General features: G+C 39.1%; 1 protein-coding gene across 2 annotated transcripts; it reads left to right on the top strand.

The window, feature by feature from the left end:
• The first annotated feature begins 24 nt into the window (after positions 1 to 24).
• ADNP2 (ADNP homeobox 2) lies at positions 25 to 16,259 on the top strand. Of its 2 annotated transcripts, XM_003204698.4 has the most exons (5): positions 25 to 3,958; positions 4,336 to 4,492; positions 5,648 to 5,767; positions 9,565 to 9,654; positions 13,275 to 16,259. In XM_003204698.4, the coding sequence occupies exons 3-5, from the start codon at positions 5,660 to 5,662 to the stop codon at positions 16,242 to 16,244; spliced, it is 3,168 nt and encodes a 1,055-aa protein (XP_003204746.2). In that variant the 5' UTR covers positions 25 to 3,958; positions 4,336 to 4,492; positions 5,648 to 5,659; the 3' UTR covers positions 16,245 to 16,259. The 2 variants fall into 2 exon arrangements, with proteins under 2 accessions (XP_003204746.2, XP_031408575.1); XM_031552715.1 differs by lacking the exons at positions 25 to 3,958; positions 4,336 to 4,492; positions 5,648 to 5,767 and adding an exon at positions 8,660 to 8,683.
• Positions 16,260 to 26,348: the final 10,089 nt, after the last annotated feature.

The following is a 26,348-nucleotide window of genomic DNA, read 5'->3' as shown; positions in this document are numbered from 1 at the left end:
CGGTGCCCGGCTGCGAGGGGCCGCCGGGGGGGCGGTGCGGAACGAAGCGGCCTCGTTCTCTCGTCCGCTCGCACTGCTGGATCTCCGTTCCTTCCTCGTCGAAGGATGGATGTAACGGGGTGAAGGTCTTGCGATCGTACAACGGTTTGAGGATTTGGGGAGCTCTGTCTCGGTGCGGCTGCTGGAACTGAGGGAAGGCTCCAGCGGCGGTTTGTTAAACTGAAGAACGGTGATGTCAAGCCGGTGCTCGTGTCACAAGCATCTCCCTGTCCCCTGCTTGCAGTGGGTATGACCGGAGGAGGGGCTTCCGGGTTTGTCTGCCGTCTGCAGCTAGAAATCACTGCTTTCCACTGCGGTTCTAACGGCGTGTGTTTGGCGTTTTCTTCACTGTTTAGGACCTCGTTTTGTTCTAATTTTTGTCTACGCCCAGATGATCGTATATGTAAGGAGCTGACTTGTTCTGCTGCAACATCTCTGGGCGACAGCTCTTTAATTTCTAACAGGCAACATGGGTATCTGAGATAGTTTTATTGCCACGGAGCTGTAATGTCCGTGTTAATAGTATGCGTGCAAAATGAGAAGCAGAGCACTATAGGCATTTGACTCCTGCTGCAACAGCTCAGTTTTGTACTAGAAAAGCTACATACAGCTCTCCATCAGCTGTGATATGCAGTGTTGTGTAGGAGAAAACAGGTTGATTTCTTTGAATGTCTTCTCTAATTAAAGATACTCTCAACTCCTTAAAGTTTTAAATAACTATAATAAAATATTTATAAAGGCTAACTCTTGGGATCTCCAGTGTATATTCTGAAAATCTTAATACTCTTTTTAATAAATCTTCTGTTTGATTTTTGAACAAGAAAAGCGAATTTCTAGCGGTATTCAGACAAATTGTAGTAAATATCCAGTATTCTTATTTATGACTTTATATTATCTGTAAGAAGAACCGTAACAATAGCAGGTGACTTCATGGAAGCTTTATTAAAGCAAAGCAAAACCACAGCAGTCCTTTCTCCATACAGTTAAAACCGTCTCAAATTTTGAGGAAACAGTCATAGAATGGCTTGGATTGGAGTGCACCTTGAAGATTGTCTAGTTGGAAACCCCCTGCTATGGGCAAAGTTGCCACCTGCTAGATCAGACTGTCCTGGATTTCATCCAGCCTGAGCTTGTATGCCTCCAAATATGAGACATCTGCAACCTGTTCCAGTGGTTCACGAACACCTGAACAAAAAATTGCTTCCTAACATTGAACCTAATTTTCTTCTCTTTTAGTTTAAAACTGTTCCCATCTCACTATCACACTATGTAAGAAGTCAGTCCCCCTTCCTGCTTGTAAGCTTTCTTGAAGTACTGCAAGGCTACAGTAAAGGAGTCTTCCCCAAGCTAAATAAGCCCAACTCCCTCAACCTTTCCTCATAGGAGAGGTGCTCCAGCCCTCTGATTATCTTAGTGGCCCTCCTCTGGACCTGCTTTAACAGCTCCACATCCCTCCTGTTCTGTGGGCCTCAAGCTTGGACACATACAGTCAGTGAAGCCTCCTAAGGATAGAGTAGAAGGGACAGTCACCTTCCTGCTGGTAATCCCTCTTTTGATGCAGCTTAGGATACTATTGGCCTTCTAGGCTGTAAGAGTATGCTGCTGGCTCATGTCAAACTCTTGTCCATCAGGACACCTGAGTCCTTCTTTGCAGGGTTTCTCTCAATGAATTCTTTGTCTCTACTTGTATCTTGGATTGCCATGAAGAACTTGTATTCCAGGAGGCATGGATAAAGGTCCAGGGATGTGAGATGTTAGAGCAGGTAAATGGGTACGACTTCTTTGAGGGCTTGTATATCTCTTAGAATGGTACTTGGCTGAAACAAAATTGGTGGAAGTAAAACCATGACCAGGCTGCCCTCAAATTCTTCTAGGCAGTTTCCTAGTGTGCTTGTCTTCCTAGCTGCTGTCTATGCCATTTTTATGTTTGTTCTTCAGACTTTGAGAATTAGTTGTTATTGCTTACTGACATTTAATTTTTAGGAAGTTATTTTTATTGTTTTCTTAATGAAATTGACTTATCAACTTTAAATGAGTTTATTCAAATGAAAATTAATAATTCTGTATTACTATTTGTCAACTCTGAGAATCACTGAAATACAAGTTGACAAATAAACCTTTTAAAATACTTGCAACCCAAATACCCTTAAACAGTCTTCATTTACAAAACAACAACAAACCTTCACAATTTTCTCCTAGAGTTGCTCATTAAGCAGTTTATTAGATGAGGAAGTGCAAATAATAAAGTTGATTGAATTTCCAATGCAGATATTATAAAGAGAAAAAAATTCTGTAGGTGTGTCAAAGTTCTGCTGTTGTAAGCAATCCTACTGAGTGCCAGCATTCTAACAACAGGTCTGTGTATCACTTTCTGTGCAGATTCTGATGTCTGAAAAGGGCCATACTGCAGCCTTTTCCTCTCTGGATTTTCTATTAGGGTTTCTATCTGTCCTCATTAATTTTCTAGTAACTTCTTATTGTTTCAGATTTTGATGGAGATGCATGCATGTGGAAGATGTACTCGTATGTTGTTGCTCCAGCTCTATTCCAACTCCGTATTTGATTGGATTGCAGTTGTCTTGTTTCCACATGAATACAAGCTAAAATGGTACTGAATGATACAAGGGGAAAAACTCGCTGTGTTAATTGGCACAGGTTTCCCAGAGACTGTTAAATCTGTCCATGCAGGTTTTGAAGACGTGAATAGGCAAGGCGCTGGATACCCTGGCTGTGATTTGTCCAGAGGTCTTTGCCACTGGGTATGAGAATTGTTCTAAGAAATAGGTGTAAAAGGAAGGCAAGTGGGAGCTTCTGTTTTTGTGGTGACTTATCACTTCAAAGAGTTGAAATGTGGACATTTCCACTTCTTTTTAATGTGAGTTAGTCAAACATAATTACCTGGTGAATGACCAGCGTTTGTCTTTGACAGGTAAGACACTGTTCACACAGTTACCTTGTTGTTAGTATTAAGATACTTGGTACTACTGGAAGGAGAAGAGCTGCAGTAGTAATCTCTGTTGGAAAGCTGGATGTAGTTGTATCTTATGCGTGAGTACAGGTAATACAGGACTGAAGGGAACCATGAGTGTTGTGTAATACTTCCAGTTGTGTGTATCATGGAGTTGTAGCTGTTTGAACACTGGATGTCGGAATATATTGGTGGATAAAATGCCTGATCAATGTCTGAATGCCTTGTTTAGAACTGTTCATATAAAATAAGTTGAGATCGGGACATCAGCTGCTGCAAGGATTCTTTTACCATGCTGTTAACTTCTTGGGAGTTTCCCTTATGAAATGTGCTCTGTGTAAACTTGGTGTGTTACCAAGCTTTTAGAAACCTCAGTTGAAAGTTATTAGAAATAAGCTTACTTTCAGCAACATGATTGATCAAGAGTAGCTCAGATTTAATTTTACTGCTTTCGTGTTGAATTTTGTCGATTAAGAATGGCATGCATACCAACAGAAGGTTGACTGCGTTATGCATAGAAACTGTGCATGCTAAAGTTTGAAGAATGCTCAGAACACAAAAGAAATGAGTATAAAAAGAGTACGGATAATAAACTATATAATAATCTGAGTATTAAACTGAAGGTTTGAAGGAATGAGCTCAGAAAGTTGAAATTTCATGACCGTTATGGTAGAGTGTTGCTATGTTTCATGGATACAGAACATACTAGGTGAATAACTTAAAATCTTACTGCTAAGCAGTCTGTGTAAAGACCAGCTGAATAACCTTGTATGTAGTACAGAGGCATCTGTCTTACTGGATTGAACATCAACTACTTGAAAACTGGAAAATAAGTCATCTATACCCAAAATTCTTTGTTGTTGTTATTTTGTCTTTCTTCTAGATTAATGACTTCTATTTCAAAAAGTTTGCTGGTCTTTAAAAGAAAAAAACAGAAAACAAAAAGCTGAGGTAGGTGGGTGTAATGCACTGTGTATTACCTTTCTGAACTAAGGCTTGTGTCAGAAAATGTCTGCTTCATCTTCTACAGTAGTAAGTTAAAGGACTGAGATGAAGGAGCTGTTTCCAGTGAAACTTACAGTATTGAACCACATCTCTCTCTGACTGAGCTGAGCTGGTGTTGTCCTGTCAGCTCTGTTGGTGGTGGATGTTGGGGTTGGTGCATGTAACCTGCCTTCATGGAGAAACTGATAATAAAGCATTAACTGGAGACTGCAAATCTAAGTTGGCTTTGGTTTAAGAAGAGGACTTTAAGTCTTTATTTTACTTCTTGGATTTTGATAGTAGAATGCCTGACTAGATAATGTGGTTTATTTCATTCTTTATAGGTTCTGACCCACACCACTGGTGGTATCAGAATGTCTTCCAGACTCCTTGTCAATAAAAAAGATTAGAAAACAAGACTAGCATCTGTCCAATGGGGCTCACTCTCCATTTTTCTCTACTCACCTTTCCTTTGCGGGGAGAAGAAGAGGAGAATAGCATGTGAGTTCTTTGACTTTTAATGTACGTTCTGTTCTATACATTCTGTTTGAAGTCTTGCAGGTAATTGTTGACTGAAAATGGAGTTGGAAATGCACCAAAAATTATTTTTCCAGCAATCTCAAAACCTATTCTCAAATTCCTCTATCAAAATGGAAAGCTGCATATCATGCTGTTCACAGGACTGTATTTAGCCAGGGTATCAAAATGCATTCACATAACTGAAGTTATACTCTGCACTGTGCCCTGTGGCACCATTAATATCATGCTGAAGTTTAGTTATTGCTGAGTAATGGATGTGTGCCCAGGGCTGGGCTGGGCCACAAAGAACTGCTGTCATGATTGTGCAGGGCAGGAGGTGGCTGCATTGCTGACTGTGCTGGGCTGTGTGTGGCCCACAGGTTGGACATGCCAGTTCTAGACTGACGGACTCATTGTGCAACAACCCTTAGATGGGTGACCACCAGCTGATATTCTACCTTTTATGTGATCTGATTTTAACGAGATGTTCAATCTGTAAGTTCATTTCCAGCTAGCTTTTAGGAGGGAGTGGAATAGGGTGTAAACTCAAATTCTAGTCTAGTTCAAGGCGATAAAGAAACTTGGACTTCAGAAGAGGACACCAAAAAATATATATATTTCAAAGACTTGTCCCTTTTCAGCAAATTTAGCAATCAGCGTCATACAGCTGTGGTTGTTAATCACTCTAGAAGCCTACTTTATGCTAGAGTCAGTTTATGGCAGCAAATGTCCATCCATGGGGGGAAAAAAGAGAAACCTGACTTTAACTAGCAATTGTATTTAAAGCCTCTCTTTATAATTAGGTTTGTTGTCACATCTTGGCACTGTAATGTTCAAGGTGAAAGGTGTTGATAATCCCCTTTCCTAAAAGAGTAAAATTCTTATATTCACTTTCACCTGCAAAACCACCAAGTACACTATAGCTGCCATATAGACATGAAGAGATAGAAGAAGCCAGGGGGCTCCACCCAACTTTGTTCTTTAAGAGGAAGTGATCTTCTGACTGATCATACGAGTAATTGGTTTAAGGCTTATGCCTTTATTTATCGAGTGTATTTTTGACAATTTATTTTTTAATACTGTTAAATGTGAGTGCCTGTATTCAATTATGACATCATTTTTTAACTTCCTTTTCAGGAAAAGTGCAAAATGTTTCAAATTCCTGTTCAAAATCTTGATAATATCAGGAAGGCTCGCAAAAGGGTGAAAGGCATTCTTGTGGAACTTGGGCTTGACAGCTGCAGGGAATTGTTGAAGGTAAAGTATTTCAAGTAATGTAAAGCAGGCTTGAAGAAAACCTTTAAAAATACTTTGTTTATTGTATATGTGATGTTCTTCTGGCCTAGGCCTTTATGATGAGGTAAAGAGGAGAAAATTGCTTCTTTAGTTGAAGGATCACTTAAGTCTGAGTGCCTATATGCTAGAAGTGGAACTTAGATTTTTAGTACATGATGTTGAAAGAAGTTTCATTTCCCAACAAAGTATGTTACAGGTGGTGTTGTGTGTTCTCTGCTTGTAATAATTTCACCAATAAGAAATGGTACAACTTGAGGAAAAATGCTCCTTTAGTCAGCTGTTTGTATATTATGTGGTAATGCATTATACATAATATACATATGTATAATATACAATATGTATGTATGATGTGTATGTTGTATATTTGTATATGAAACGCTGTTTGTATATTACGTAGTAATTTTGTTCTTTTAAAGTTACAAACAGAGGAAGACTTGATACATGGGAGCTTAATTGCTTTGAATAGGTTCAAGAGGAAACCTCTGAAGGATATACAAATAAATGTAATTTCTAAAAATCAGCATGCAGTTATATCCAAATCTTTTGCAGGCTTTTAAAACTTATCTCCAGGAAAAAATACCAAACTTGACTTACTGAGTTGTGGTTCAGTTCTGTATTTTTAAAAGAATATGCAAGTATGCTGAGGCAAAGTGAGTGTAGTACTATTGTTAGCACTTATTGGAGAAAGTACTGTACAATAAGCCGGGGACACTCAAACATCATTTGGCAGATTGGTAGTCCTAGCACTGGGAAAAAGTATAAACATAGCAACTTGGTTACTGAACACAAGCTTCTCTGGCTCTGGCACGTTCATGACTTGACAGTGACTGTAGCCAAGAGCTGGGATTAATTCTGTGTGATGGTACTGAAATGACTCTTTCTAGGGGTGCTGTTGTCTCTTGGGGTGTTCTTGGAGCGTGTGTAAGTAAATGATTTGAAGAAGCTCTTAAGGCCTACGTGCGTATGTAAATCTGGAACATTCTCGGTTATTGCAGTTGAGCGGTGCTACATGTAAATAAATGTAAGAGCTCAAAGTATGTTTGTCTAGTATTTTTATTTTTCACTTTTTATTGTGCTGTATTTTGTAAATAAAGCTTCAAAAACTCATCTGTCTTGATGCTTTGAAGATGTTTTGATGATGCTAGTTGGAAATTTTTCTTGCTATAAATTTGGTTGTAGTATTAAGTTTTTTTTATTATCTTTGGGATTTGATAGTAAACAAGAAATAGAGTTCCCAGTTGTGGTTTTTCTTTTTCTTTTCTTTTTAATAAAATTTTAAAAGGTATTGACACTAAACAGTTGTGTTTAGTTTACATTCTGGAAAACACTGAAATATGGGCCCAAAAATATCAAATAATTCTCCTTCAACCAAGTTTATAACTTAAAATCTATTTTTCCAGACAATCTATGGCTATTTGATTTGTGTGACTTTTCTTTCTTACAGAAAGGGTATTTGTATTAATAGAGAAGTAGCTTAAGGTGTTTTTTTCTCCTTTGAATATTAAGGTGGATTTCTTGAATTTGTGCTTTTGAGAAGACAGAATGATTGAGGAAATGGCATGAAGTGACTTGATACAGACTTCTTGTCTGGTCTTAAAATTTGGTCTTGAACGCTCTGAGTAAGACACGATAGTGGATGATAGCTTGAGGAAAATGAAGGAATGTTCATGTACAACATAGTAATTCTTGGTAGATTGATCAGAGAGAAGGATTATTTGTCAGCTAAAAGTTCTTAATTGTTCTTCACTAGGAAGCAAACATTTACCTTCTGTGTTAAACTACGTCTGAATGTCAAAGTAACTTACACTGTAATCTCAGAGGATTTCCTTTGGGTAAATCTTTCTGGCTTCAGCATACTGTGTGACCTCCTATATAAGCTTTCATTTAAACTCTGGGCACTTAGATCTGTTCTGGAAAACTGATTTTTTTGATAGAGGGGAGAAAACAATTCTCAGTTTTAAAATGTTTTTCTCTTCAACTTGTTTTTTTCTTTTACTTGAGATAATTGGTTAATCACACTTCCCAGATTAGTATTACTCCCTTGTTTATCTTTTTCCCTGCCCAGTTTTCCCCCTCTTGAAATAAACCTGGAAAGAGTGTAATGTGTTGCTTCTGGGATGTCAAGCCTATTACAGTGATAAGAATTTCTCTTTGCAAAACAGACATTTCAGCAAAAAGGCCTAGGCCTACTTGCACATGCATTTAGGTTGTATGAGTCTGGCATTCAATCCTAGGAGACCTTCTTAACGGAGAACACTCAAACCAAAAGTGAAACATATTTAAGCTTTCCTGTCAACTCTAAGAAATGCATTCCAGTGTGTTCAACTGAACAATTGTTTGTGAAGTTGCCTCTTTGTTTTCTGTAGCAAGCACTTACAAGAAAAACATCATGTCCTATAAGGCTGTGGAATTACAAAGAGCAGTTACCCAGAGTAAGAGAAAAGTTATGTGCTTCTCGGAGTGTTTGGTGTAAGGGCGAGTAGATGGACTTATGCACTAGGAATATCCTCATTAGGGTGGTAGGGCTTTGTTCATTGCTGCCTTGAGAACTTCAGAATTTTCCCTAAGGAGATGTGCAGGCTGAAAAAGCTAGAAAGCTTATTGTAAATTTGAATGCGCTTTCCTAAACTTAGTTTTGTTTACATACTACCATTAGCTTGCTTGCTTGTCTGTTGCATAGGTAATGGTGCTCATGTGAGTGCAGTGCAGGCAGGAGCCTAGCACAGACAGCCTGCATCAAGTAGCCTTGTTCACCTGCTTCTGAGTCTCTTTTCTTCTCTTCTTGTTGGCCATGTATTCTGTTTTGCTTGTAAATGCTACTTTTTTTTTTTTTTAACTTCAGACTATGAAGATGTATAAATTCAGCATCTCTTGAAGGTGAGCTAACCTTAAATAGCCTTTATTACCTACTCCTGTTGTTCCAGTGGGTTTTGGTGTACATTTGAAAACATAATACTCTTTCTAAGCATCTTAGTGTTAAATGGAAGGGAAGGGAAGGTGAGAAATATGTCAATTTTCTGTAGGTTAAGCCTGGTCTTGTGGTCTGCGTTCTAAGACACTAGTTGACCTGTACTGTTGAAGCTGACCTAGGGTCTTTGGAAAGACATAGCAAGCAGCAATTTTCTTCTTTTTTCCTTGCCATGAAAATGGAGGGGAACTCTTAACTGCACTCAGGTTGTTCTGATAGAATTGATTAGAAGAATGCTGTAAGGAAAGCTTACTCTGATGTGGTTGTTGCAGACACAGTAGTAATGCTGTAATGCTGCTTTTACAACTCGAGAAAATACTGCTACTCTTTTGAAATAAGTCTCTCAAATGTCTTTGTCTTTGCAAGTTAAAAGTGTAATAATAGCATGAATTAACACAGAAATACCTGCTGCAAAGTAAGCAATTATGGTAAGTAAATACTGAAATACTGCAGATTTAGGAGGAGGAAGGTAGAAGCAGAAAAGATCTCTGTTCCCTGTGAACTTGGGTATAAGCGAGGGAAATAAAGTATAAACAATTTCCTTGTTTTCGGTAACAGTAAGGTGTTCAGAATGCCTCTGTGTTGCAGGAGGCAGTTATGAGCTAGTAATCGAGGTAAAATAAAGCAAACGGGAGTCAAAAGTAATTTCTTTGAATTGAATTTTGACACCTCTATATTAATGATGCATGAACTTCCATTCATCTTGTTTTCTTGTTCCTTGCTTTTGAATTGAGACCAAATTGTACCTACCAAAGCAGGTTATTTCTTCTGTGCTTTATTTTGATTTTAGAATCTTAAAAGTTTTGACCCAGGTGAAAAATACTTCTGCAACACTTCGTGGAGTGATGTCTCTCCTTGGGAGTCTGTGGGCAAAAGGAAGGTATGTGCATTTGAAATTGAGTAGATGTGCATGTTGAATTGCTGCATATTACTGATTTCAGAAGTCCTGCTAAAACTAAAATATATTAGCTCTAGTATTTATTCTCTGAATAGTGTTTGGGGAATAATCTTCCATTGCCTCTGTTTTTTTTCTGTAGTGCTGCAGGTTATAAGGACAATTCTATATGCTGTTTAGAGTGTTTAAGTCCTGAACATCAGTATTTCATGTGTCACCCATGTTCTACAACTGTAGCCTCACATTGTATGAAACTGTGACATGCTTTTTTATATAATATATTCTTTTTTAAACTGGATAATGAAAATGTGTCTTTTCAGATAAATATAGGTTAAGCTGAAATTTTCATTAGCTGCTTGAGACAGTGTTGTTTTACTTTATGTATTGCTGGACTTTTGTGTGGATTGAGAATCTGCATTAAAGACAGGGCTGAGATGGTCAAAACAAAGTATCTTAGAAACTTGCTGGAATACAAAATTATAGAAATCAGTAAGTAAAGCACAGGAGGATACCTAGAAAAATAAAGGTAGTCCTTTCTGAATCTTGCTGAAGTCTCAAGATTCCTGGCTGTTTGTATGAGGAAGGTCCTCAGCAACTTTTAAATAGCAGTAGGTATCCTCTTTTCATCCTGGTAAATAGTGATTTAGAATAGCATGGTGGTGGCTTGACTGAAGTTCATCTGCATTAACCATTTTTAAAACTGGAATGGAGGTCGCACAGTACAGAGTTGCAATTATTAACTAAGTCCTCAACATACAAGCAGACCCAATGCCATTCACACTTAGCCAGGCTCATTTGGTAGAAGGTGCACTTAGGACCTTTGTCTAGATTGTCTTGGATCCACAGGTTTAAGATTTGATGTTGATCCCATTTGTCAAGCTGTGTCTTCTGTTTACAAAACTTGTATCTGTCTTTACTTCAGACAACTTTGTTTCTTTGGTCTGTATTATTCACTTATCTTCATGCTGCCTAGATATGAGAAAAAAGAAGCTGATCCTTTAAGATGTTTTATTCCAAAGTTGCTGCAATAAGGAAAAAAAAAGTTGAGCTACATCAAAAAATTCAGGAGTCTGGAGAAGATATCTAAATAAATTAGTCTGTGGTTTCTACCGGTATGGTTATTCGTACAGAGATTATAGTAATTCTGGAAGAACTTGGGTTTTAGGAGGCTGTTGTGTCACTGGGTTGTGGGGAATGTTGAGACTCTAAAACGAAGTGTTATATTTTATTCTGGAGTATGTTCTTTGGAATGGAATCAATCATGTTTTCCTAAATGCTTTTAGTAAGGTTTTTTTATTCCGTCTGTACTGTTTAGAGTTGTGTTGGTCGAACTTTTAGGTGTGCCAGTTTTCTTAAGTGGTCTAGAATTTTTATTCTCAAAAACTTCCTTACATCTGAGATGTTATTCTTTAAGAAGAAGGCTTTAGTAGCACTTCCAAACATTGAAGGCAGCTGAGACTTGCGTGTGTGGAGAATGTGCTGGCCCAATGATCTCCTTAGGTGTCTGTGTGGAAGAACTTTGTTTTCACAGACACTTAAACAAAACAAACCAAAAAAACCAACCAAACAAAAAGATTCCACCAAACTTTCACAAACTTTCCTGTCCTGCTGCAGCAGTTTTTTTATTTTGAGCTAAGTAATGGGACTTTAGGTTTCTTCCTTCTTCAGCAGAACATGAAATGTGAAGCTTATTTTTCTTCAGGTCAAGTCTTGTAATTTTGACCTCCCTTTTTTTTAAAAAAAAAAAAAAAAAGCTTGAAAAAGGCTTGAAACATAATTTTACCCCAGACCTTGCTTGCAGGTACTGGGGCAGGTTCTTGGTGATATACTGCAATGCTTGTTTGTATAAGAAAGTAAAAACGTCTTTACTACAGAATAGCAAATGCAGCACTTGGACCACTTACTTGCGAAGTAGTATTCTCACTGGCCCTAACTGTAAATGTGTGTACTTCCATATTATCCATATTTGACAGCAAGGAAACTTTGTTTACAGAAAGTAATTCTATTTACAGGGAAATAAGTTGAGAGGGAGAAATGCAAATCAAAAGTGGTGGTAATGGGGTGCATTGGTCCAATTTTTTAAAGGCATATAAGCTTTTCTAAACCTTTAACAGCTAGTTAAAATATGGAGTAAATCAGTTTGTCACCTGATGTCTTCTGAAGTAGATGGGAGCTTTTAATAGTGCTCCATGCTTCATTAGTTTTCTAGTGTTGGTGGCTTTTTTCCTACCCACTGTACTCCCAAATACAAGTTTGAAGCTTATTCTGACTTGATGCAGTGCTGTTTACCAGCAGCTGAGAACAGACACCTGAAGAATGTAAGAGCAGAAAATTACTTGGTGATATTTTTCCAGCGTATGCTTCAGCAGCCTTAGGCAGGCAGTGTCTTTATCTTTTGAGTTTGGAAGTTAGATAAAGCATAGATAAATCTGTGCTTTATCGACTGCATAGATTCTTAGTGTTGCTACCTTCATGGCTGTATAAAATGGCAAAACAAGTAACTGCAAAGATTCTCGATTCTTAAAGTGTGTTGGGCATGTACATGGGTGATAGAGCTAGACCTGGATACTTTAATGGTGGAACAGTTTATTGTTGCTTTTAGATGTAATTTTGTAAGTGCAAGTGTTCAGTGAGGTGAAATGACATTTTCGTAAACAAACATGTTCCATGAGATCTTTAAGTGCAGACTTGTCACTTCGGTGTTGCTGTGGCTGGCTGTGTAATTACTAGAAGTCAGGGATAACTTCCTATGAAGTGTGGATAACTAGAAATGGCTGACAGGTATGTACTTCTAGGAAGAGCAATTGATATTCATGAACGTATGAAAACTAGTGCTGCTGAGGGAGTATACCAGTGTTAAGTGGAAGACAGATTTATTGGTGCAGTAATTCTGGGAAGGGTCTGTAATAAGCATGCTAGATGAAATTTCTTACAGGCGTTAGTGTAATAGGATGTCCAGTATGTTGAGGTCATGAGGTGATTGCTATTTTATGATGAAAGAGGTTCTTGTTGCTTTCTCTTTCTGTTAGTGATCCGACTCTCAAATAATATACTTAAAAGTTTAGTGTTTTATGGCTTTGCTGGAGGAAGTACTTTTCAGCCAGTGGTAGGATGTTGAAATACATACAAAAACAAAATTAAAAAGTTCCTTACTTCTCACTTCTCCTTTCTCTTCAAACAAATATGAGATGACCATGTTGACTAAACAAAGCTTTAATAGTTTCGCATTAGAGGACTGCTATTCCTACCTGTTTTGACTTTATCTCCTGTGTATAATGGAGTACAAATTCTTCTTATCCTGTTCTGTGATTCCCATCTTTAAATGGCTTCATAATTAGGTTTTTGTGAATTGGAATACAAATTAACCTGCATAAGGCTTTTTGGTAAAATACAGGGGAACAAAATAGTCACAAGTGTTTCTCCCTTTATGTCATCTTGAAGTCCGCTACTCAGCAATAAACAGGTCTCTGTGGAATAGTGAGGATACATGCTATCATGCTGTACATCCAGTGAAGTTATTTGATGATAGAGCACACTTCTTTTCAAACAGAAAACAAAGTTTCAGGAACCAGAAGTTTCTAAGTGGATTTTCTTGTTTCTTGCAGAGATACAGAACAAAGCCGTACTGCTGTAGTTTATGCAAGTTCTCATCAAAATTACTTACTTCATTGAGGAATCATTTGCACCGTTACCATGAAGATGAAATGGATCAAGAGCTTGTAGTACCTTGCCCAAAATGTGTGTTTGCTTCTGAGCCAAAAGTAGTGGGAAAACATATCCGAATGTTTCATTCGTCTAATAAGAGAATACAGAACTATACAGTTAGCATCTTGGATGGCATGAAACAATTCAGGAGTGACATCATTAACTTTACATGTCTAAAATGTAACTTTACAGACACGTTATATTATAACATGAAGAAACACGTGCTGATGAACCATTTTCAAAACTTAATAAGTACATATTTTGGCCAGAGACCTGATGAAAGTAAAGAAAATTCTATTGAGAACTACTGTAAAAAATGTAATGCTTCTGCAAACAGCCAAGATTCTTTAATGTATCATGTCTTGACAGCTGAAACACACAGAGACCTAGAGAACAAACTTCGGTCTGTAATTTCAGAGCATATTAAGAAACCAGGACTTGTGAAACAAATGCAGATTGCTCCAAAGCTTCCCCAAAGCGTACCTGTAGCTGCTCCATCTTTAGGTCCTCCTGTGGCCCCAGCAGGTTCCATCTCAGCTCCAGCTTGTATCCAACTTGCATTCCCACAGAATAATCAAAACCAGACTGTGGTGCAGCCGAAAGTTCAGAATACAGTCACATCACTGACTGTTCCAAGTGCCTCTTGTAGTGTTCCACATACAACTTCTGTTCCAGTTGTTGCCCCATCACATGTTACTCTTGTATCCAGTCACCTTCCTGTAGGTCAGAATAATGTTAATATTCAGCCATCTCCTTCTCAACCTCTCATTGTTTCTCACAGGCTTCCTCTTAATCAGCCTGTCACAGCTGGGGCTGTTCCTCTGAATCATTCTGTTGGGACCCTAAATACAACTGTGGCCCCTGCAGTTCTTCCTGTTAATCAACCAGTCAGGCCTGGACTCTTTCCTGTTAATCAGTCTGTTGGTACTGTAAATAGTCCAGTTGCAGCTGCAGCATTACCTGGTACTCAGCCTGTCAGCCCTGCCAGTCAACCAGTTGCACCAGGAGTTCTCTCAGTTAACCATTCGGCTGAGAGTGTCAACAGACCCGTTGGTCCCACAGTCCTTCCTGTGGCTCAGACAGTTGCTTCAGGAGTTCTACAGCTTAATCAGTCTGCTGTGTCTGCAGTTGTTCCTGTCAGACCGCCTGTTAGACCTGGCTTTCTTCAGCTTAATCAACCTGTTGCCCCAGCAGTTATCCCAGTAAACCAGTCAGTCAGATCTACAGTTTCCCAAAACACAACTTTTTTGGCTACAGGTTCTATACTTAGGCAGTTGATTCCAACTGGGAAGCAGTTTAATGGAATACCTACCTACACACTTGCTCCAGTTTCAGTTACTTTGCCTGTACCTCCTGGTGGTGGAGTAACTGTGGGAACTCCACCGCAAGTGCCTATCCAGCTAATGCAGTCTGGGACAGTAACTCAGTTATCTCAGTCACCAGCTAGTGCACCCTCTCCTCCAGTGGTTTTAACAACTCCGAGTATATCATTACAAGCTTCCCCACCTGATTCTGAAACAAGTCAGACCCTTGGAAAGGCGAAGCAGTGGAAGATTTGCCCTGTTTGCAATGAGCTTTTTCCATCAAATGTCTATGAGGTGCATATGGAAGTGGCCCACAAACACGGTGAAGTAAAAGTAGAGGAAGCCCAGGAGCCCGACAAACTTGCAGCTTGTGCACCCTTTCTAAGGTGGATGACAGAAAAGACGGTCCGATGTTTCTCTTGTAAATGCTTTCTCTGTGAGGAAGAGCTCATGAAACATCTCCTGATGCATGGCTTAGCTTGCTTGTTTTGCACAGTGACTTTCCACGACTTAAAAAGCCTTGCGGAACACAATAGATCTACGCACAGTGGCAAAAAGCAGTTACATGCAGATTACAGCAACAGAGGATTTCAGCTAGGTAATGAGGCTCAGGGTGACCTGGTATTTCCCCACTTTGATTTCAGTACAGTGTTACCAGAAGAAGACATTGGTGAAAGAGAAGTACACTTGGCAGTGCTTGCTGGAGTAAATTCAAGGACGCTTGTCCCCATTTACATCAAAGTGAAACCTCAGGCAGCAGAACTGAACAATGGATGCAACAAAGTGTTCACCTGCCCGTTTTGTTTCAGTTTGTTTATTAGTCAGGAAACCTATGAAATGCATTTGAAAGAGAGGCATCATGTTATGCCAACTGTACATACAATTTTAAAGTCTCCAGCTTTCAAGTGCATCCACTGTTGTGGCGTGTACACTGGAAATATGACTCTAACAGCTATTGCTGTGCATTTGCTCCGTTGTAGAAGTGCTCCCAAAAACAGCAACTCAAGTGTGAAGATGCAGCTTGAGCGTACTGAGAAGAAAGAACTACTGTTTGTGAATGGAGAAAAGCATGATTCTGTAATTAAGAGAAAGCAGTCTGATACCTGCTTTGTTACAGAAGACCAAAAGAATAAGGAACAGCAGCCACTAAGCTTAAGTACTGGACTAGCTCTGTATTCAGAAGATGAGTTGTATTCAGGGCTAGTGCCTTTCAAACGACAGAAGATTAGTATTAGGACTGAGATAAAGAAAATTTCGAGTGAGGATCTTCGTGTTCTAGCAGTAGATCCCAGACAATATGATCACAGTTCGTATGAAACTCAAAAACAGTTTTTGACAGACTATTTTCATGTGAGGCCATATCCTTCAAAAAAAGAGATGCAGTTATTGTCCACACTGCTGTATGCTTGGAAAATTGATGTTGCATCATTCTTTGGAAAAAGGAGAAATATATGCTTAAAGGCAATAAATAGTCACAAACCATCTGTGCTGCTGGGTTTCAGTATGTCAGAACTAAAAAATATTAAGCACAAATTAAATATAAAAGATGAACCATTAAATATGTAAAAAAAAAAAAAAAAAGACTTTTTAGAACATCTAAAAGCAATCAATAATTGCATACTTATGAACGTTGCAATTTGTTATGATTAAATTTAACTTGCAGAACTGGCCTGTTGGAGGACTGTGGTAATATAAAAACTTTCAGTTGTGACTGTTATTGTGAAAGGTACACAGTTGTGTATTTGAAGCAGCTAAAACTTTGTGATTTACACTTCTGGAATTTGTTTTAGCTTTTTACTTTTTCTAGAATAGTAATTTTTTGTTGGTTTTGTTCCCCTTTCCCCCTCCTCCAGGCTCCCAATAGACTTTTTATACCATTATGTAAAATGTTTGTGCTGTTAAATACAAATTTTATTTTATTTTTCTGCAATGTCATCATGTTTTCTAAACAATAAAATGTATAATGTTGTTTAAAATACTGAGGTAAACTAGACGTATTTCATCTATTTGGTTGTGTTTTTCAGTCTTCATAATTTAAAAAAAAATTTTTTTTGTTTTTCTCTATACTGTAGTCTTTACATCCATTGCCCCTTCAAATTCTGAATGCACTGCTAACAATGAAGTACCTGATAAGTGTTTTTTTTTGTGGTTTTTTTTGTGTTTTTTTTTTTCCTTCCATCAGTCGTATTACCTGGGCCAGTTAATTCTGGTGACTTGTCATATGTAGCTGCTACTAATGTGGTGGGGAATTGAAGGGCTGAGAAGGGTCCTACTGAGGCGCAACTAAATTGTTACGGTTGTGTTTATCAACTGTGAACTAGATCTTGTTAACTACAAGCATTTACTCTCTTTGCTGGTGTTGAAACCTGTTTAACTATCTCTCGTTCAAAGCTTGGTAACAGCATTTGGTTTCTTTTTCAAAAAGCGGAACTGATTTGGAGTGTATCACATTGCTCTGATAACGTGGAATATGCAACTTCCATAAGCATAGCTGATCCATAGAAACTCTATTCAAGTGTCACTGGAGAGTTTGGTGAAAAACGTGATTTTTTAACTTTTATTTTAAATTGGTCTTATATTTGGTAATGGAGCAGTGCTTCCTTCTCAGCAAATCAAATGTGTCTTTAAGTCCTTGGGGTTAAAAACAATACAGACAGATTGGATGAGCTGGTGGCATCCAGATCCTAAACTGTTCATTACTTGAACAGTGATCATTTCTATTACAGACAGCGTAAGTGTGGTATAAAATAAAAATAGATGATCTTGCTCAGTATGAACTAGCATCTCTGCTGCAGAAAAGTTGGTGAGAACAAACTGTACAGCGAGTTACTGGTGACCATATTGAGGCCTTTAGTTCTGTTCCTTCTCTCTGCGTATGCCTGGTTTCACTTGGCTCCTAAAACTGTTTCTAAAATAATAGCTAGTTTTGTAACAATCTATTTTATTTATTGTTGTTCTTTCCCCTCCTGTTTCACTGAACAAAAAAGGGGAGGCTGCCTGTCGGTACATTGTGCTGGTAAGAAGGTAATATCTCCAAGCTATTTTCTAAGATTAGTCAGCATCTGATTGTGCTATGCAATAGTTCTGAAAGCAGATACAAAATTATTTTTGTGATTTTTCTAAAAGCACCTGACATTTTAATAGAATTGGTGACTGTCCACTTGAGGTTCTGTGAGGTAGGTAAAGTTCTGTTTTGGATACAATCTTGATATTTACATGTTGACACCTTCAGCAAACTTTAATGTAATGTGCAGTTACCTAAATGTAGAGGGTCTGCCATTTGGAAAAACTTAGTAATTTGCTACTGAATAGACTTAGTTGAACAGACTGAGTCACTATTTATGGGGTTGCCTGTACCTCCTATCCTGATCTGTAGGACAGTAAGTAGCAGTGCAATTGTGTAGCTTCATAATAGCTCATGGAAAAGTCAGTGTGCAATTGAGATTTGGGCACAGCACAGTTCGTAAACCAGTTTGAAGGACTCTTAGTGAGAAAGAGGGAAGCACTAAAAGTCCTGAAATCTTAGGCAGTCATTTTCAGTCTTCAAATCTTGGTATTTTGAGCTGCATCATCTTTGAGGTAGTTCTGCTGCTGTCAGTGGCCCTCCAGCAAGAAGGAATTGTCAGTGTGCACCTGGGGAAGGTTTGTGATAAATAGCTCAAGATTGCTCTTCCGAAAGATGAACGTTGGTTGGAGTTGAGAGCTGGGAAGTTGTATCAGAGTTCACCGATGCTTGGTGCCCCAAGGAAGCAGTCCAGTCTTACCAGAGTTAACCTACTTGGCATCCATTGGTGATATTAAGGATTTTATATAAGGAGTTGGGTTTCAAGTCTTCAAAAAAACAACTTTCTAACTTTCTCATAGGTGTGTGTGCAAATAATTGTAATACTCCCTCACTTTGTTTTTTAATATTCAGGGAACTTGATACAACATTCTTTTAGTTGTTAAAAGACACAAAAGTACAGTGGACCTGCATCATCTAGAATGTTTTAGGTAGGCCTTAAAATAAAATAGCACAGTGTAGTAACATTGTTTATTAACCACTGACACCTGCTTATTTTCCAAGAAATTGAAGTTCTGGTACTAGTTTGCTTTTGCTAAATGCTCTTATCCTCATTCACTGGGGACCACAGAAACAAAGAACAAACAGATGAATTTTGAAATCTGGAGTGACAGAGAAACCAAAGCACCTCTAACAGTATGGTTATGATTTTCAGGAAAGCAGAGGAACCTGAATAAAAACCTGCAAATCCATCCTTTTAACCTAACTTTGCTATAGGTTTCTCTAGCATGAAGTCCTTTGGTGAGAAGTTGCTACTTTGGGAAGATAATGCTGCCCCTGCCTGGAAGTGCACGTGGGTGGTGTATGGTAAGTTCTTCTCTGGCATTTTTGTAAGGGAGGAGCTGATGCTACTGGTATGTGCTGTTGGGGATGGCAGGTCAACCAAAGGGACTGCTCTCCCTGCAGCAGACTTTCTGAATGCAAGATCTTCAAGCACATGAGTAAAACTGTGGTGCACTGTGAAAGACATCCGTGTGGGAAGAATACCTGATTGGTTCACAGGAAGAGTGTAACATTTGTTCTTCATGGGAATAAAAACAAAAACACCTGTATTTATTCTGCTTCCAAAATGTATTGGTTAAAAGAAGTATTTGAGAAATACTTTGTGGTCTCTTCAGTTTTTGAGCAGAAAATAGCATTTGTGAAAGATGGCTTATTATTTGCACGTGTAGTATGAAGGATGATTATTATTATAATGTGATGCGTCATGCTTGTCCTGTTTACATTTGTGTGCTAGGAATTAAGGTATTGTTTGGTAAACTGACTTTTTGTAGAGGGCAAAACTAAAAGAGCCTTGCAGTTCTGTTTCAGTATTGTAGTTCTTGTGTACTGAGCCCGTTTTACCCTACGCTGTTTTTAAATTCTTCAGCTAAGCTTAGGGCTTTACTGAAGTAGGTGTAATATATAACTTTGGATGCACAGTTCTCAAGAGATACATCTGTAGAACTTTAATTCTGCTGCAGTTGGCAGAAGAGGAAGGTACGTAGCTGATTTTAAGTTCATATGAATTTTTACTCTTTTCTTTGCAAAATATATATGAAAAGCATGTATTAATGAAAGAAGCAGGAATTGGTGCTGCATGTGAAATCTGGACTAGCACCTTGTTTTACTGCCTGTATATCTCATTGTTCCTGCTGTTTGGACTTGAGGAGCAAGTTGCAATTGTGACCATGTGTTTCTCGTTTTACTTAATTAGTAGATCCCCAGACATGTATGATGTGTTTTGTTTGTTTCTTTGAATGTGTTCAGTGTTCTGAGTTACACTATGCGTATGCAGTGTTACTCTGCTGCATGTTTGAGAAGAATGTGGTTCTGCAAATACCAGGAATATGAATGCACACTGGATGCTTGTCTTCTAATTTCATGTGAACTGTATTTATTAATCCAGTGTTCTACTTAGTGGTATGCTAAAACAAACAACAACAAAAAAAACAAAAAAACCCCACCTCATTCCAAAATCAAGGGAAACAGAGGCTTTGAAAGTCTGCAAAAGTGCTGTTTTTTTTTTATTTTGGCTGTCTACCTGTTAAAGAAATAGCAGTTCTTGCTGCCATAGCATATGAAATCATAAAGACTGAGATTGGTAGGTATTTTGTCTTCAGCCTGCACCAAGAAAGCAAAGAATTCAACAAGTGACAGTGCATGTATTTGTCATGGGACATGGGTGTTTCTACAAAAAGTGCTGATTAGTTTGCATTTTCAGAATCACTGTGTTGTTTTGCTAACAGTCCATTTGGAAGTGAAAAAGATACTCAATTTTAAATAAAATGAAGAGTCTATAAAGCAGTATTACTATGCATGGGTATGTGACAGGCTTGCTAAGTAGAAAGTATGTTGTTTCTTGTCTGGCCTATATCTAGAGTGGGAGATTGGGTGTTAGACAAAAAAAAAAAAAAATAAGGACAGCAACTCAAGAACAGTCACAATAAATGATAGTAGAAGAGAGATTACAGAGCAAGGACTGCAGATGTATTGTTTGCAGAAGGAACGGTGAAAAGGGTGAGAAGTTAATCTGGTAGGTACCAGACTCCAATGAGAAATGTGGAAGTCTGTCCCCTTGAGCTGAGTGTGTTAGCTGTACTGTCAAGCACAGGGTCTGACAACGGGGTCTCTTTTTAGAAAAGGTGGTGCAGAAGGACTGGTGTTGAACGTGTAACGATGGATGGGATCAGGTTTTGTCAGATTAATGTCACAGTGGTGGCACTTAATCCTCTGGTCATCAACAGAGCCAAAAGTAAGGTGGACTGATCAGCAATGATCCTACGTGTGGGAGGGTTGTGTGTGGGCAGAGATGGGATGCAGAGCATAGATCTGATGGGCAGTACAGCTGAATCTGCTGTGTCGTGGCTTCTTATTGTGGAATAGAATTCCTCGTAAGAAGGCTTTTAGGACAGGTTTTTGTAATGTTATTATGTGAAAAATGCAAGTGTTATAACTAGATTTATTAACTTGTTAGAGTTGGAAGTAAAGCTGTGAGCATCTTTAAAGACATGAGTGCTAGGGTAATTACAACATCGTGTTTAGGGAATTGTCTCTGATGAGTGTATGACTAGCTCAGCTATCCTGCAGTCATTATGATGTAGCTGTGACAATGCTGTGTGCTTCCAGGCATTGGAAAGAGATGGTTGCTGGAAGCAGAGACGATGTTCATCTGAAACATGATTTCTGGTCCAAGTCATTCTACCTCTGGTCACCTGTGCTAGGAAAAGTTAGTTCAATCTAATAGGGATGCAGTAAGGGCTACAAATGTTACCAAACAAATAAATTAAATGTTTTCCCTGTCTTAAACTCAGTGATGTGATTTACAATCACATATACATAGAGGATAGGGTTCACATTCTTTACTGCTGTTTTTCATGGTAAATAATAACAAAATGGCACAAACAGGTTAAAACCTGACCCTATTCAGTGTGGATTCGTGTAATAACAGCACTTAGGGCGGTGAGACTCAGAAGAATCTGAGTGCAGTTTAGGAAAAAAGCCTGATTTTGAGAAGAATGTGAGACTTCTCAGTTTTGAAGAGAGGTGTGTGGCATGGCTGCGTGCAGTAGGAAGGAATAGCTGGTGCTGGTTTAGGGGCTCGCTGCTTGTATTTCTGTGAGTGATTCCAGCAGCAGAACTTGCAGGGACATGAGCAGTCTGTAGGGAAATGCAAGGGCCTCTCCCAAAGATTGATCTGCCCAAGAGACTTGCAGTGTTGCCACTCAAGTGGAGCAACACAACATTTTGCCACCAGGCCTTCAAAGACATCACTTCGTGTGCTCGTGTCCAACTTGGGAAACTTACAGAGAATGCTTGAGCCCTGGTGTCGGAAAGCAATGAGAGACATGCGCTGGTAGCAGGCTGCTCAGCATTCTCAGGAGAAAGTTATCCATCATCTCCTACAAAATTAAGGTTGTCGCTTGACTGGTGATGACCTGCCTAAGGAAGCTGTTCTCGCTGTGTGCAGCCACAGCATGCTGGGAAGTGTGAGAGACACAGCAGCAGCTCTCCAGGGCTCCTGTGAGCTAATGGTCCAAGCGTGTCCAACCACGGCCCTGAACAGCTTGCTCTGCAACTCCCCTGCCCTGTGACACTGGCAGCTCTGCCCTGGGTGTGCACCCACTGCTTAGAAACAACTAAACACTGTGTGTGTGATCAGTGATGTGGGCTGAAACAAGAACTTGAGATGGCGCAGTGCACTGCTAACTCAAGTTATGGCAAATAATTATTTGTATTTTCATTCACTGGCTAAACAGTCTTGTGTATAGTGAAAAATAAACAGCTTTACTTTCAGTTTTGATAAAGGAATTTGGGACTAGATTTCAAGATTTCTGGAGAAAATCATTAGTTTTTGCTGTATTTGTGACTGTTTTCAGTCAACATAATTACATTACTCGCAGATTTTCAAGTGGAATGTCTAGAGCTGCAATCAGACATTCAACTCGATGAAAAACTTGACCATGTTTTTTTACTAGATTTTTATAAGCCCTGTCTTAGCAGAGAAAGGTATTCCTTGCTTCACAGTCACACCTCACTCATGCCATCACTTTTTGGCAGTGTGTGCAACTGTGAACAACTTTTTTGAGGGTTAGGCACAGGAAGATTAGAATTTCATCAAAAATCTACAACAGGCACCTTGAGAACTCACTGAGAATGGCAGCCACTTCCATTGAACCAGACTGATGCATTAGTTTCACAAAAACAAGGTCAAATATCCCACTACTTTTACGGTTTTGTTGCTCTCTGCTTCTGTATTTTTGAAATATTTTTAAATAAAACATCAAAGTTTTGTCAGTTATGTACAATAACTGCATTATATATTCCATGTGTGGCCCAAGACAATTCCTCTTCAGTCAGTGCAGCCCAGGAAAGCCAGGCTGATCAGCTTTGCACTAATTTGTGCTGGTAGGTGGTGCTGTACAGAGAGAGCTTGGAGTGCTGGAGGCCTCCATCTCTGTTAGGAAGTGCAGAGGTTCTTTTGTAAGCGTGACCTCTGCCTGAGAATCGAGATTCTGAGGATCTCCTCATGAATTTGTGATTCTTCTGCTGTTGTTTCTGTTCTTTTACAGAATGTTAGGAAACTTGGGCAAGAGACTTTCTAATAAAAAAAAAAATTCAAAAGTTTTCTCCACTTTGTAAAATACAACATGTATAACAAAACATTTAAGTATTCTAACACAAAGTTCTAAAAATTGCACTTAAAATTCTTTATGCTTTAGTTTGGGGATGACCCAGCACAACAAACGTAATAATTTAAGGCTACTGGGTGAACTGAACTTATATATATTTTTTCTTCTCAAAGCAGATATTCTAGGTGCTTGCTACTGTTTCTGTTGTCCTGAGCTATATGTACAGCTGACAAAATGAAATACCTGAATAGAAATACCTGAAAATGTTGATGTGGGTTTCACACTTTATTCAGTGGTTTTGAAGTAGGTAGAAGAGAAGTGGTCACTGACTGCAAGGTTTCTATTTACAGAACTATTTTGCTATTTTCTACTTTATCACAGGAAATTGCTAAATCTGGAGCTTGTGTTTTTGCTGGCCAGATTTTCATGGAATAGTTAGGATATTTGAAGTACAGACTTCAGTTTGGGAAATTTTTCATTATAGCGAAGTTATTGTTAGAAGGTCCTTGTCCTGTTCCTTTTCAACAGGTGGAATGAGGTGGATCTTGAAGAAAATCAGAGGGGCAAAGATTGACATGAGAGGTTTTTGACAGAGAAATTTATAGTGTGTTAAGTGGACTCAGCCACGATAGGAAAGGTGAGCTGTGCTGGAAATATGCTAGTGAGAAATTTAGGCAATAAACTCTGGAAGAATTATTATTGTTTTTCATATTACTAAATAAAAGCATACAATCTGTTCTTGTAGGAGGAGTCAGTTTCCCATCACCAACCCTGAGGAACTGAGGAATCACAGTGGCAGATGATAACACTGGAGGTGTGCAGTCTGGGGCTCCAGAAGTTAAGCCAGAGGTACCTGTGGCCAGCAGAGATCCCTTGAGAGATCTCTGAGGAGGTTGGAGCAACACTGGCTGCTGCTTTAATTCAGTACACAGGTAGCTGTGGGGTTTTTGGAGCCACTGCAACAGACAGTGATATACAAGAGCTGCTCTGAAAGTAATGCCTCCTATTTCATTACGTTGGCCCACACCATCGGGAGCGGATGGTGCTGATATAGCAGTAGAGGTTGAACCTTCCTGCCAGTATTCCACTACATTTTGTTGCCATGCGACTGGTGGCACTGGAGGGGCATCTTGCATGGAAGTGCATATGAAGCAGGGATTTGTAATTTAATTCCTCCTTGCAGAAAACTTTGCACCTATTGACATTCATCAACACTTTGTGAACATTTCTGGAGACCAAACAGTGGGTGTGAGCACAGTGAGTCAGTGCTGTGTTCAGCAGTGGTGACAGTGGATCACCTCTGCAGGTGCAGATTTTTCTGAGTGAGGAATGCAGGCTATTGCCCTTCACTGGTGAAAGTGCTTACTGAGTGGTGATGACTATGTTGAGAAATAGTGTTTTGTAGCTGAGAACCTGTTCTGTGAAATAATATTAATATGCTCTTTGTCTCTGCTGTAGTTTCCATGGAAATGAATCGGAGGCATTACTTTCCATAGTATTTGATTTACTTTGAATTTAACAGTAGTTGCTAGGCATCACCTGTTGGTGAGATACAATGCAGGTTACTAATTAAGCTGTGAAATGACAAATAAGGATTCAGTAGACTTTCTGTGTTAACCACCCTTTAAAAAATTCCACACATCCAAGGTCTTTGCTTTATTTTATTTCATTAAATTACTGGCGCTTTGTTTATCACATGCACGTAATTTTGTCAAGTGTTTATGAAAGCCATAATTTCAGATTTCTAGTAGAGGGACCTCTCCTGGTAATTAACCTAATGGTGCTGTGGCAGCCTAGAACTGGACACAGTACTCCAGACGCGGCCTCACCAGGCAGAGTAGAGGGGGAGGATCACTTCCTTCTACCTGCTGGCCACGCTTTTCTTGATGCACCCCTGGATGCCATTGGCTTTCTGGCCAATCAGCATGCAAAAAGAAAATATGACGTGGGTGAGAGTTTCAAATTCTAGAGACAGCCAGAGTTCTAAAGTGCATAATAAGCGAGGAGACCAGCAAATTGTTAAGCATGTATAAAACTACCTTTCTAGCTATTCAGATATTTATTACAAAATCACAGAATTAATGAGCTGGAAGGAGACCTCTCCAAATTATTTAATCAAGCCTGCGCATGCAAGGCCGTCTGGAGCAGGTTGCAGAGAACTGTGCCAATCATGTTCTGAGTATTTTGAAGGAGGGAGATTCCATAGTCTCTATGGGAAACCAGTACCTGTGTTTGATCACTCTCACAGTAAAGGCATTTTTTTTTCTATTCAGCTGGTATTTATTTTTATTCTTTATTTATGCCCATTATGTCTTGTCCCATCAGCAGACAGTACAGAACAGGGTCTGACCAATGCGTCCGTATTACTTTCCGTCACATATATGTACAGATTGATAACATCCCCTAAGCCTTCTCTGCTGAACGTTGCAAACTCTTGTCTTTCCTTGAACAAGGACTGCTCCCAAAGTAATGCCTCCTATTTTGGTCCCTATGTATTGGCCCATGGCATCAGAGGTGGATGTTGGTGGTATGGCAGTAGAGGATGAATCTTCTCACCAATATTCCCTTACGTTTTGTTGCTGTGCAACAGAGGGCAGCAGAGGAGCAGTGTGATAAAATGGTGTCTGACATGGAAGCGTGCGTGAAGCAAAGGCATGTAACTGAATTCCTCTCTGCAGAAAGAATGGCACCCATTGACATTCGTCAAGACTTCAAAATGGTTCTGGAGACCAAAAAGTGGATGTGAGCACAGTGAGGTGGTGGGTGGTGTGTTTCAGCAGTGACGACAGTGACATGAAAGCCAGTTCATATTCTGCATGGCCATGCAGATTTTTATGAGTGTGGTATACAAAAAACTGTTGTTCATCACTGGCAACAATACATACAGCTAATGGTGGCGACTGTTGAAAACAGTGTTTTGTTGATACATACTAATTATTTGGGAAAAAAAAAAAAGCCGTTTTGGAGATCATCTAAGCTATTTCAGCTTGAAAAGCT

Source organism: Meleagris gallopavo, chromosome 3 (assembly GCF_000146605.3).
Source record: "Meleagris gallopavo isolate NT-WF06-2002-E0010 breed Aviagen turkey brand Nicholas breeding stock chromosome 3, Turkey_5.1, whole genome shotgun sequence".
Lineage (NCBI taxonomy): Eukaryota > Metazoa > Chordata > Aves > Galliformes > Phasianidae > Meleagris > Meleagris gallopavo.
The sequence above is the reverse complement of the archived record's forward strand: the minus strand, read 5'-3'. Positions and strand labels throughout refer to the sequence as shown.